This window comes from Oncorhynchus tshawytscha, linkage group LG08 (assembly GCF_018296145.1).
Source record: "Oncorhynchus tshawytscha isolate Ot180627B linkage group LG08, Otsh_v2.0, whole genome shotgun sequence".
Lineage (NCBI taxonomy): Eukaryota > Metazoa > Chordata > Actinopteri > Salmoniformes > Salmonidae > Oncorhynchus > Oncorhynchus tshawytscha.
In genome coordinates this window covers 411,404-425,522 of record NC_056436.1, presented here as the reverse complement: position 1 = coordinate 425,522, position 14,119 = coordinate 411,404, and the positions used below count along the sequence as shown (strand labels likewise).

The window sequence follows — 14,119 nt, the reverse complement described above, 5'->3', positions numbered from 1 at the left end:
AGACCACTACTGTCTCTGTACCACTACCAGACCACTACTGAATCTATACCACTACTGTCTCTATACCACTACCAGACCACTACTGTCTCTATACCATTACCACTACCAGACCACTACTGTCTCTATACCATTACCACTACCAGACCACTACTGTCTCTATACCACTACCACTACCAGACCACTACTGTATCTATACCACTTCCAGACCACTACTGTCTCTATACCACTACCAGACCACTACTGTCTCTATACCACTACCAGACCACTACTGTATCTATACCACTACTGTCTCTATACCACTACCAGACCACTACTGTCTCTATACCATTACCACTACCAGACCACTACTGTCTCTATACCACTACCAGACCACTACTGTCTCTATACCACTACCAGACCACTACTGTCTCTATACCACTACCAGACCACTACTGTCTCTATACCATTACCACTACCAGACCACTACTGTCTCTATACCACTACCAGACCACTACTGTCTCTATATCACTACCAGACCACTACTGTCTCTATACCACTACCAGACCACTACTGTCTCTATATCACTACCAGACCACTACCAGACCACTACTGTCTCTATACCACTACCAGACCACTACTGTCTCTATACCACTACCACTACCAGACCACTACTGTCTCTATACCACTACCACTGCCAGACCACTACTGTCTCTATACCACTACCACTACCAGACCACTACTGTCTCTATACCACTAGCAGACCACTACTGTCTCTATACCACTACCACTACCAGACCACTACTGTATCTATACCACTACCAGACCACTACTGTCTCTATACCACTACCAGACCACTACTGTATCTATACCATTACCACTACCAGACCACTACTGTCTCTATACCACTACCAGACCACTACTGTCTCTATACCATTACCACTACCAGACCACTCCTGTCTCTATACCACTACCAGACCACTCCTGTCTCTATACCACTACCAGACCACTACTGTCTCTATATCACGACCAGACCACTACTGTCTCTATACCACTACCACTACCAGACCACTACTGTATCTATACCACTACCAGACCACTACTGTCTCTATACCACTACCACTACCAGACCACTACTGTATCTATACCACTACCAGACCACTACTGTCTCTATACCACTACCAGACCACTACTGTCTCTTTACCACTCCCAGACCACTACTGTATCTATACCACTACCAGACCACTACTGTCTCTATACCACTACCACTACCAGAGCACTACTGTCTCTATATCACTACCAGACCACTACTGTCTCTATACCACTACCAGACCACTACTGTCTCTATACCACTACCAGACCACTACTGTCTCTATACCACTATCACTACCAGACCACTACTGTGTCTATACCACTACCAGACCACTACTGTCTCTATACCACTACCACTACCAGACCACTACTGTCTCTATATCACTACCAGACCTCTACTGTCTCTATACCACTACCAGACCACTACTGTATCTATACCACTACCAGACCACTACTGTCTCTATACCACTACCACTACCAGACCACTACTGTCTCTATACCACTACCACTACCAGACCACTACTGTCTCTATACCACTACCAGACCACTACTGTACCTATACCACTACTGTCTCTATACCACTACCACTACTAGACCACTATTGTCTCCACATCACTACCAGACTGTCTGTCTTTTTCACCCAGAGGAGTGAAACATCCAGTTTCACCCTGCCTATTGTAACATCTCATATCCAGACCTCTCCTTCTCTCTCTCTCTCATCCCTCTCTCCTCTTCAGAGACTGTAACCTCACTCCTCTTCAGAGACTGTAACCTCTCTCCTCTTCAGAGACTATAACCTCTCCCCTCTTCAGAGACTGTAATCTCACTCCTCTTCAGAGACTATAACCTCTCTCCTCTTCAGAGACTGTAACCTCACTCTTCAGAGACTGTAACCTCACTCCTCTTCAGAGACTGTAACCTCTCTCCTCTTCAGAGACTGTAACATCACTCCTCTTCAGAGACTGTAACCTCACTCCTCTTCAGAGACTATAACCTCTCTCCTCTTCAGAGACTGTAACCTCACTCTTCAGAGACTATAACAGTCTGTCTTTTTCACCCAGAGGAGTGAACCATCCAGTTTCACCCTCCCTATTGTAACAGCTCATATCCAGTCCACTCCCATCCCTCTCTCCTCTTCAGAGACTATAACAGTCTGTCTTTATCACCCAGCAGGTTTCCTTGGAGTCTAACTCCTCCATGAACTCCAACACACCATTGGTCAGGATTGCACGTCTGTCATCCAGCGATGGACCAATGCTGTCCAATGTCTTGGAGCTGGAGCTTCCGTCAGACCCCAAATGGGAGTTCTCTAGGACCAGGTGAGACAAAGGGGCGATATCTAGGAGAAACACCTTAACTTAGAGATACCCTTTACCTTAGGCCAGGTGAGACAGAGAGATACCCTTTACCTTAGGTCAGGTGAGACAGACAGACACCCTTTACCTTAGGCCAGGTGAGACAGAGAGATACCCTTTACCTTAGGCCAGGTAAGACAGAGAGATACCCTTTACCTTAGGCCAGGTGAGACAGAGAGATACCCTTTACCGTAGGTCAGGTGAGACAAAGAGATACCCTTTACCTTAGGTCAGGTGAGACAGACAGATACCCTGTACCTTAGGTCAGGTGAGACAGACAGATACCCTTTACCTTAGGCCAGGTGAGACAGAGAGATACCCTTTACTGTAGCTATGGTATTTTTCCAAGCCTTGCTGACGGTGTAGTACTCAGTATAGCACTTGTGTCTGTTAGGAATGAACAGAGCTCGGTAATTTAAGACATACTGTTTAGATGCTGCAGGAGGTTTGGTGAACATTCCTTTGAGGATTGAAACATTCAGATAATATTTTGGACATCATTAGATCACTTTCTTGGACCTCCCAGAAAAGAAAAAATGTGACCTTTGGATCCGATTGTCCCAGTTCAGATTAAAACATTCATCTGGTAGTTGTTTATCCTTTAATCTCAGTGGTCGGCAACAGATTGTACAATCATTTTTTACGAAAATCTTTTGGGGGCCCAAAACAATCACCAGGAATTTAGCAAAAAATAAATAAATTTAGGAAAAATGTTCTCAAGTATTCCCACAAAAAAAGGTGATTGTCTCTCAATGTAATCAAGGTGTAAAATTATCATGTTATTTTCAAATACAATCTATTTTCGGGCTTACTTGTGGCCATTTTGCAGTGTACAAATTTTTACAATTATGTTCTGGCCCCCTGACCATCCGTTCAGACAAAATGGCCACAAAAGAAATCTAGTTGCCTACCCCTGAGTTAACTTGTTTGTCATTGTCATTGTTTCCTTCTATCTGGTTGTGGTTGTGTTTCAGACTAACTAGTTGTGGTTGTGTTGTGGTTGTGTTTCAGGCTAACTAGTTGTGGTTGTGTTGTGGTTGTGTTTCAGGCTAACTAGTTGTGGTTGTGTTTCAGACTAACTAGTTGTGGTTGTGTTTCAGACTAACTAGTTGTGATTATGTTTCAGACGAACTAGTTGTGGTTGTGTTTCAGGCCAACTAGTTGTGGTTGTGTTTCAGACCAACTAGTTGTGGTTGTGTTTCAGATTAACTAGTTGTGGTTGTGTTGCGGTTGTGTTTCAGACGAACTAGTTGTGGTTGTGTTTCAGACTAACTAGTTGTGGTTGTGTTTCAGACTAACTAGTTGCGGTTGTGTTTCAGACTAACTAGTTGTGGTTGTATTGTGGTTGTGTTTCAGGCTAACTAGTTGTGGTTGTGATGTGGTTGTGTTTCAGGCTAACTAGTTGTGGTTGTGTTTCAGGCTAACTAGTTGTGGTTGTGATGTGGTTGTGTTTCAGGCTAACTAGTTGTGGTTGTGTTTCAGGCTAACTAGTTGTGGTTGTGTTTCAGGCTAACGTTGTGGTTGTGTTTCAGGCTAATGTTGTGGTTGTGTTTCAGGCTAACTAGTTGTGGTTGTGTTGTGGTTGTGTTTCAGGCTAACGTTGTGGTTGTGTTTCAGGCTAATGTTGTGGTTGTGTTTCAGGCTAACTAGTTGTGGTTGTGTTTCAGGCTAACTAGTTGTGGTTGTGTTTCAGGCTAACTAGTTGTGGTTGTGTTTCAGAATAACTAGTTGTGGTTGTGTTTCAGGCTAATGTTGTGGTTGTGTTTCAGGCTAACGTTGTGGTTGTGTTTCAGGCTAACGTTGTGGTTGTGTTTCAGGCTAACGTTGTGGTTGTGTTTCAGGCTAATGTTGTGGTTGTGTTTCAGGCTAATGTTGTGGTTGTGTTTCAGGCTAACTAGTTGTGGTTGTGTTTCAGGCTAACTAGTTGTGGTTGTGTTTCAGGCTAACTAGTTGTGGTTGTGTTTCAGACTAACTAGTTGTGGTTGTGTTTCAGGCTAATGTTGTGGTTGTGTTTCAGGCTAATGTTGTGGTTGTGTTTCAGGCTAACATTGTGGTTGTGTTTCAGGCTAATGTTGTGGTTGTGTTTCAGGCTAACGTTGTGGTTGTGTTTCAGGCTAACGTTGTGGTTGTGTTTCAGGCTAACGTTGTGGTTGTGTTTCAGGCTAACTAGTTGTGGTTGTGTTGTGGTTGTGTTTCAGGCTATCTAGTTGTGGCTGTGTTTAAGGCTAACTAGTTGTGGTTGTGTTTCAGGCTAACTAGTTGTGGTTGTGTTTCAGGCTAACTAGTTGTGGTTGTGTTTCAGGCTAACTAGTTGTGGTTGTGTTTCAGGCTAACTAGTTGTGGTTGTGTTTCAGGCTAACTAGTTGTGGTTGTGTTTCAGGCTAACTAGTTGTGGTTGTGTTTCAGGCTAACTAGTTGTGGTTGTGTTTCAGGCTAACGTTGTGGTTGTGTTTCAGGCTAACTAGTTGTGGTTGTATTGTGGTTGTGTTTCAGGCTAACTAGTTGTGGTTGTGTTTCAGGCTAACTAGTTGTGGTTGTGTTTCAGGCTAACTAGTTGTGGTTGTGTTTCAGGCTAACTAGTTGTGGTTGTGTTTCAGGCTAACTAGTTGTGGTTGTGTTTCAGGCTAACTAGTTGTGGTTGTGTTTCAGGCTAACTAGTTGTGGTTGTGTTTCAGGCTAACTAGTTGTGGTTGTGTTTCAGGCTAACGTTGTGGTTGTGTTTCAGGCTAACTAGTTGTGGTTGTATTGTGGTTGTGTTTCAGGCTAACTAGTTGTGGTTGTGTTTCAGGCTAACTAGTTGTGGTTGTGTTTCAGGCTAACTAGTTGTGGTTGTGTTTCAGTCTAACTAGTTGTGGTTGTGTTTCAGGCTAACTAGTTGTGGTTGTGTTTCAGGCTAACTAGTTGTGGTTGTGTTTCAGGCTAACGTTGTGGTTGTGTTTCAGGCTAACTAGTTGTGGTTGTATTGTGGTTGTGTTTCAGGCTAACTAGTTGTGGTTGTGTTTCAGGCTAACGTTGTGGTTGTGTTTCAGGCTAACGTTGTGGTTGTGTTGTGGTTGTGTTTCAGGCTAATGTTGTGGTTGTGTTTTAGGCTAACTAGTTGTGGTTGTGTTGTGGTTGTCTTTCAGACTAACTAGTTGTGGTTGTGTTTCAGGCTAACGTTGTGGTTGTGTTTCAGGCTAACGTTGTGGTTGTGTTTCAGGCTAACGTTGGGTAAACCTCTGGGAGAAGGCTGCTTCGGTCAGGTGGTAATGGCGGAGGCCATCGGGATCGACAAGGAGAAACCCAACAAGCCCCTCGACGTCGCTGTGAAGATGCTCAAAGGTTGTTGTTTCAGTTTCAAGTTTTAATGTCATGTGAACAAGTACAGTGAAATGTCTTACCACCTCTAACCCCAAGAAGGCAGTCATCAATCTCAAATACCACCTCTAACCCCAAGAAGGCAGTCATCAATCTCAAATACCACCTCTAACCCCAAGAAGGCAGTCATCAATCTCAAATACCACCTCTAACCCCAAGAAGGCAGTCATCAATCTCAAATACCACCTCTAACCCCAAGAAGGCAGTCATCAATCTCAAATACCACCTCTAACCCCAAGAAGGCAGTCATCAATATCAAATACCACCTCTAACCCCAAGAAGGCAGTCATCAATCTCAAATACCACCTCTAACCCCAACAAGGCAGTCATCAATCTCAAATACCACCTCTAACCCCAACAAGGCAGTCATCAATCTCAAATACCACCTCTAACCCCAAGAAGGCAGTCATCAATCTCAAATACCACCTCTAACCCCAACAAGGCAGTCATCAATCTCAAATACCACCTCTAACCCCAAGAAGGCAGTCATCAATCTCAATTACCACCTCTAACCCCAAGAAGGCAGTCATCAATCTCAATTACCACCTCTAACCCCAAGAAGGCAGTCATCAATCTCAAATACCAGCTCTAACCCCAAGAAGGCAGTCATCAATCTCAATTACCACCTCTAACCCCAACAAGGCAGTCATCAATATCAATTACCAGCTCTAACCCCAACAAGGCAGTCATCAATATCAATTACCAGCTCTAACCCCAACAGGGCAGTCATCAATATCAATTACCAACTCTAACCCCAACAAGGCAGTCATCAATATGAATGGATTTCTAAAAATAACACTGTTAAACAGAAACACACAATAAATAAAAATCAGAACACGATCAAGTGATCAGACTATATACAGGGTCAGTACCATATTAACAATGTACAGGGATACTGGAGTGATGGAGGTAGATATGTATAGGGGTAAGGTGACTATATACAGGGTCAGTTCCGTATCAACAATGTACAGGGATACTCGATTGATGGAGGTAGATATGTATAGGGGAAGGGGACTATATACAGGGTCAGTACCATATTAACAATGTACAGGGATACTGGAGTGATGGAGGTAGATATGTATAGGGGTAAGGTGACTATATACAGGGTCAGTACCATATTAACAATGTACAGGGATACTGAAGGGATGGAGGTAGATATGTATATGGGTAAGGTGACTATATACAGGGTCAGTACCATATTAACAATGTACAGGGATACTGGAGTGATGGAGGTAGATATGTATAGGGGTAAGGTGACTATATACAGGGTCAGTACCATATTATCAATGTACAGGGATACTGGAGTGATGGAGGTAGATATGTATAGGGGTAAGGTGACTATATACAGGGCCAGTATCACATTAACAATGTACAGGGATACTGGAGTGATGGAGGTAGATATGTCAAATAAGTCTGGCTGCACAACCGAATGGCAAAAGTTTTGCAAATTGAGAAGTCAGACGATATTGCCATTCCTATTTGGCATATCTTCATTTTAAGCCTTCTAGAAAGTGTGTGCCCTCAGTTCTGGAGGGAAGCAAAAGTTCTTCCCCTACCCAAGAATAGTAAAGCCCCCTTTACTGGCTCAAATAGCTGACCAATCAACCTGTTACCAACCCTTAGTAAACTTCTGGAAAAAAATTGTGTTTGACCAGATACAATGCTATTTTACAGTAAACAAATTGTCAACAGAATTTCAGCATGCTGATAGGGAAGGACATTCAACAAGCACAGCACTTACACAAATGACTGATGATTGGCTGAGAGAAATTGATGATAAAATATTTTGGGGGCTGTTTTGTTAGACTTCAGTGCCGGCTTTTGACATTATCGATCATAATCTGCTGCTGAAAAAACATTGTATGGCTTAATACCCCCTGCTATATTGTGGATAAGGAGTTACCTGTCTAACAGAACACAGAGGGTGTTCTTTAATGGAAGCCTCTCCAACATTATCCAGGTAGAATCAGGAATTCCCCAGGGCAGCTGTCTAGGCCCAATACTTTTTTCAATTTTTAGCTTTGAGTAAAGCCAGTGTGTTTATGTATGCGGATGACTCAACACTATACACGTCAGCTACTACAGCAACTGAAATGACTGCAACACTTAACAAAGAGTTGCAGTTAGTTTCAGAATGGTTGGCAAGGAATCAGTTAGTCCTAAATATTTCTACAACAAATCATTCACTGAACCCTAAACCTCAACTAAGTCTTGTAATAAATCATGTGGAAATTGAGCAAGTTGAGGTGATTAAACTGCTTGGAGTTACCCTGGATTGTAAACTGTCATGGTCAAAACATATTGATACAACAGTACTTGAGATGGGGAGACGTCTGTCCATAATAAAGTGCTGCTCTGCCTTCTTAACAACACTATCAACAAGGCAGGTCTTACAGGCCCTAGTTTTGTTCAGTCGTGTGGTCAGGTGCCACAAAAAGGTGCCACTGATTGTCTCTGACTGTCTGTCTCCTCAAAGAGGCTAATTATCTCTGACTGTCTGTCTCCTCATAGAGATGCTTATTATCTCTGTCTGTCTCCTCAAAGAGAGGCTTATTATCTCTGTCAGTCTCCTCATAGAGAGGCTTATTATCTCTGACTGTCTCCTCATAGAGAGGCTTATTATCTCTGACTGTCTCCTCAAAGAGAGGCGTATTATCTCTGACTGTCTCCTCATAGAGAGACTTATTATCTCTGACTGTCTGTCTCCTCATAGAGAGGCTTATTATCTCTGACTGTCTGTCTCCTCAAAGAGAGGCTTATTATCTCTGACTGTCTGTCTCCTCAAAGAGAGGCTTATTATCTCTGTCTGGCTCCTCATGGAGAGGCGAATTGTCTATGAGGAGGCTAATTGTCTCTGACTGTCTCCCCACAGAGAGGCTTATTATCTCTGACTGTCTGTCTCCTCAAAGAGAGGCTTATTATCTCTGACTGTCTGTCTCCTCAAAGAGAGGCTTATTATCTCTGTCTATCTCCTCATAGAGAGGCTTATTATCTCTGTCTGTCTCTTCAAAGAGAGGCTTATTATCTCTGACTGCCTGTCTCCTCATAGAGAGGCTTATTATCTCTGACTGTCTGTCTCCTCATAGAGAGGCTTATTATCTCTGTCTGGCTCCTCATAGAGATGCTTGTTATCTCTGTCTGCCTCCTCATAAAGAGGCATATTATCTCTGACTGTCTCCTCATAGAGAGGCTTATTATCTCTGACTGTCTCCTCATAGAGAGGCTTATTATCTCTGACTGTCTCCTCATAGAGAGGCTTATTATCTCTGACTGTCTCCTCATAGAGAGGCGAATTGTCTCTGACTGTCTCCTCATAGAGAGGCGTATTATCTCTGACTGTCTCAGTCTATCTAATCTTCAGGGAATTATAATGTGATCTGGAATTTAAATGTCTTCTTCTCTCTCCCGCTATCTGTCTGTCCCCTCTCTCTCCCGCTGTCTGTCTGTCCCCCTCTCTCTCCTGCTGTCTGTCTGTCCCCTCTCTCTCCCGCTGTCTGTCTGTCTGTCCCCTCTCTCTCCCGCTGTCTGTCTGTCCCCTCTCTCTCCCGCTGTCTCTGTCCCCTCTCTCTCCCGCTGTCTGTCTGTCCCCGCTCTCTCCCACCATCTGTCTGTCCCCTCTCTTTTTCCATCAGACGACGCCACAGATAAGGACCTGTCAGACCTGGTCTCAGAGATGGAGATGATGAAGATGATTGGAAAACACAAAAACATCCTCAACCTGCTGGGAGCATGTACACAGGATGGTAAATTACAGATCGTACGACCCTGACATACTGTAACAGCTCTTTAACAAAGAATGAGTCCACCAGATCAGAGGCAGCAGGGATGACCAGGGATGTTCTCTGTTTAGTGAGTCCTCCAGATCAGAGGCAGTAGGGATGACCAGGGATGTTCTCTGTTTAGTGAGTCCTCCAGATTAGAGGCAGTAGGGATGACCAGGGATGTTCTCTGTTTAGTGAGTCCTCCAGATTAGAGGCAGTAGGGATGATCAGGGATGTTCTCTGTTTAGTGAGTCTTCCAGATTATAGGCAGTAGGGATGACCAGGGATGTTCTCTGTTTAGTGAGTCCTCCAGATTAGAGGCAGTAGGGATGATCAGGGATGTTCTCTGTTTAGTGAGTCCTCCAGATCAGAGGCAGTAGAGATGACCAGGGATGTTCTCTGTTTAGTGAGTCCTCCAGATCAGAGGCAGTAGGGATGACCAGGGATGTTCTCTGTTTAGTGAGTCCTCCAGATTAGAGGCAGCAGGGATGACCAGGGATGTTCTCTGTTTAGTGAGTCCTCCAGATCAGAGGCAGTAGGGATGACCAGGGATGTTCTCTGTTTAGTGAGTCCTCCAGATTATAGGCAGTAGGGATGACCAGGGATGTTCTCTGTTTAGTGAGTCCTCCAGATTAGAGGCAGTAGGGATGATCAGGGATGTTCTCTGTTTAGTGAGTCCTCCAGATTAGAGACAGTAGGGATGAACAGGGATGTTCTCTGTTTAGTGAGTCCTCCAGATTAGAGGCAGTAGGGATGACCAGGGATGTTCTCTGTTTAGTGAGTCCTCCAGATTAGAGGCAGTAGGGATGACCAGGGATGTTCTCTGTTTAGTGAGTCCTCCAGATCAGAGGCAGTAGGGATGACCAGGGATGTTCTCTGTTTAGTGAGTCCTCCAGATTAGAGGCAGTAGGGATGACCAGGGATGTTCTCTGTTTAGTGAGTCCTCCAGATTAGAGGCAGTAGGGATGACCAGGGATGTTCTCTGTTTAGTGAGTCTTCCAGATTAGAGGCAGTAGGGATGACCAGGGATGTTCTCTGTTTAGTGAGTCCTCCAGATCAGAGGCAGTAGGGATGACCAGGGATGTTCTCTGTTTAGTGAGTCCTCCAGATTAGAGGCAGTAGGGATGACCAGGGATGTTCTCTGTTTAGTGAGTCCTCCAGATCAAAGGCAGTAGGGATGACCAGGGATGTTCTCTGTTTAGTGAGTCCTCTAGATCAGAGGCAGTAGGGATGACCAGGGATGTTCTCTGTTTAGTGAGTCCACCAGATCAGAGGCAGTAGGGATGACCAGGGATGTTCTCTGTTTATTGAGTCCTCCAGATCAGAGGCAGTAGGGATGATCAGGGATGTTCTCTGTTTAGTGAGTCCTCCAGATCAGAAGCAGTAGGGATGATCAGGGATGTTCACTGTTTAGTGAGTCCTCCAGATTAGAGGCAGTAGGGATGACCAGGGATGTTCTCTGTTTAGTGAGTCCTCCAGATCAGAGGCAGTAGGGATGACCAGGGATGTTCTCTGTTTCGTGAGTCCTCCAGATTAGAGGCCGTAGGGATGACCAGGGATGTTCTCTGTTTAGTGAGTCCTCCAGATCAAAGGCAGTAGGGATGACCAGGGATGTTCTCTGTTTAGTGAGTCCACCAGATCAGAGGCAGTAGGGATGACCAGGGATGTTCTCTGTTTATTGAGTCCTCCAGATCAGAGGCAGTAGGGATGATCAGGGATGTTCTCTGTTTAGTGAGTCCTCCAGATCAGAGGCAGTAGGGATGATCAGGGATGTTCACTGTTTAGTGAGTCCTCCAGATTAGAGGCAGTAGGGATGACCAGGGATGTTCTCTGTTTAGTGAGTCCTCCAGATCAGAGGCAGTAGGGATGACCAGGGATGTTCAAATCAAGTCAAATGTATTTATATAGTCCTTCTTACATCACCTGATATCTCAAAGTGCTGTACAGAAACCCAGCCTAAAACCCCAAACAGCAAGCAATGCAGGTGTAGAAGCACAGTGGCTAGGAAAAACTCCCTAGAAAGGCCAAAACCTAGAGAGAAACCAGGCTATGAGGGGTGGCCAGTCCTCTTCTGGCTGTGCCGGGTGGAGATTATAACAGAACATGGCCAAGATGTTCAAATGTTCATAAATGAACAGCATGGTCAAATAATAATAATCACAGTAGTTGTCGAGGGTGCAGCAAGTCAGCACCTCAGGAGTAAATGTCAGTTGGCCTTTCATAGCCGATCATTAAGAGTATCTCTACCACTCCTGCTGTCTCTAGAGAGTTGAACACAGCAGGTCTGGGACAGGTAGCACGTCCGGTGAACAGGTCAGGGTTCCATAGCCGCAGGCAGAACAGTTGAAACTGGAGCAGCAGCACAGCCAGGTGGACTGGGTACAGCAAGGAGTCATCATGCCAGGTAGTCCTGAGGCACGGTCCTAGGGCTCAGGTCTTCTGAAAGAGAGAAAGAGAGAATTAGAGAGAGCATACTTAGATTCACACAGGACACCGGATAAGACAGGAGAAGTACTCCAGATATAACAAACTGACCCTAGCCCCCCCTACACATAAACTACTGCAGCATAAATACTGGAGATGAGACAGGAGGGGTCAGGAGACACTGTGGCCTCATCCGATGATACCCCCGGACAGGGCCAAACAGGAAGGATATAACCCCACCCACTTTGCCAAAGCACAGCCCCTACACCACTAGAGGGATATCTCCAACCACCAACTTACCATCCTGATACAAGGCCGAGTATAACCCACAAAGATCTCCGCCATGGCACAACCCAAGGGGGGGCGCCAACCCAGACGGGAAGATCACGTCAGTGACACAACCCACTCAAGTGAAGCACCCCTCCTAGGGATGGCATGGAAGAGCACCAGTAAGCCAGTGACTCAGCCCCTGTAATAGGGTTAGAGGCAGAGAATCCCAGTGGAAAGTTTACCTTCACACTCCTGGGCCAGACTACACTCAATCATATGACCACTGAAGAGATGAGTCTTCATTAAATACTTAAAGGTTGAGACCGAGTCTGCGTCTCTCACATGGGTAGGCAGACCATTCCATAAAAATGGAGCTCTATAGGAGAAAGCCCTGCCTCCAGCTGTTTGCTTTGAAATTCTAGGGACAATTAGGAGGCCTGCGTCTTGTGACCGTAGCGTACGTGTAGGTATGTACGGCAGGACCAAATCAGAAAGATAGGTAGGAGCAAGCCCATGTAATGCTTTGTAGGTTAGCAGTAAAACCTTGAAATCAGCCCTTGCCTTAACAGGAAGCCAGTAATATGATCACATTTTTTGGTTCTATTCAGGATTCTAGCAGCCGTATTTAGCACTAACTGAAGTTTATTTAGTGCTTTATCCTGGTAGCCGGAAAGTAGAGCATTGCAGTAGTCTAACCTAGAAGTAACAAAAGCATGGATTTATTTTTTCTGCATCATTTTTGGACAGGAAGTTTCTGATTTTTGCAATGTTACATAGATGGAAAAAAGCTGTCCTTGAAACAGTCTTGATATGTTCGTCAAAAGAGACATCAGGGTCCAGAGTAACGCCCGATCCTTCACAGTTTTATTTGAGATGACTGAAGATTAATTGTCAGAGGGACCTAGAACAAGCATCTCTGTTTTGTCCGAGTTTAAAAGTAGAACGTTTGTAGCCATCCACTTCCTTATGTCTGAAACACAGGCTTCAACCGAGGGCAAGTTTGGGGCTTCACCATGTTTCTTTTTTATTTTTACCCCTTTTTCTCCCCAATTTCGTGGTATCCAATTGTTGTAGTAGCTACTATCTTGTCTCATCGCTACAACTCCCGTACGGGAGAGACGAAGGTTGAAAGTCATGCGTCCTCCGATACACAACCCAACCAGCCGTACTGCTTCTTAACACAGCGCGCATCCAACCCGGAAGCCAGCCGCACCAATGTGTCGGAGGGTACACCGTGCACCTGGCAACCTTGGTTAACACGCACTGCGCCCGGCCCGCCACAGGAGTCGCTGGTGCGCGATGAGACAAGGACATCCCTACCGACCAAGCCCTCCCTAACCCGGACGACGCTAGGCCAATTGTGCGTCACCCCACGGACCTCCCGGTCGCGGCCGGTTACGACAGAGCCTGGGCGCAAACCCAGGGACTCTGATGGCACAGCTGGCGCTGCAGTACAGCGCCCTTAACCACTGCACCACCGGGAGGCCCGCTTCACCATGTTTCATTGAAATGTACAGCTAGCTGTGTATCATCCGCATAGCAGGGAAAATTAACATTATGTTTTCGAATGACATCCCCAAGAGGTAAAATATATAGTGAAAACAATAGTGGTCCTAAAACGGAACCTTGAGGAACACCGAAATGTACATGTTCTCTTGATAAGTGTGTGAATTGGACAATTTTCCTGCTAAGCATTCAAACTGTAACAAGTACTTTTGGGTGTCAGTGAAAATGTATGGAGCTAAACGTACATTATCTTCTTTAGGAATATAGTGAAGTAAAAGTAAAAGTTGTCAAAAATATAAATAGTTAAGTAAAGTACAGATACACAAAAAAACTACTGAAGTAGTACTTTAAAGTATTTTTGCTTAAGTATTTTACACC

The 14,119-nt window shown here is 44.9% G+C and overlaps 1 protein-coding gene across 6 annotated transcripts in view; it reads left to right on the top strand.

Annotated features, from left to right (window-relative positions):
- Window positions 1-14,119, top strand: part of fgfr3 (fibroblast growth factor receptor 3) — a 276,573-nt gene that overhangs the window by 235,303 nt on the left and 27,151 nt on the right. For 4 of the 6 annotated variants that reach the window (XM_042325042.1, XM_042325040.1, XM_042325045.1 and 1 more), the window contains 3 exons: window positions 2,239-2,387; window positions 5,623-5,744; window positions 9,413-9,523. In XM_042325042.1, the coding sequence (XP_042180976.1) occupies window positions 2,239-2,387; window positions 5,623-5,744; window positions 9,413-9,523 (382 nt within the window). The remainder of the gene's footprint in view (window positions 1-2,238; window positions 2,388-5,622; window positions 5,745-9,412; window positions 9,524-14,119) is intronic. The other 2 variants (XM_042325043.1, XM_042325041.1) reach the window with 1 other exon arrangement.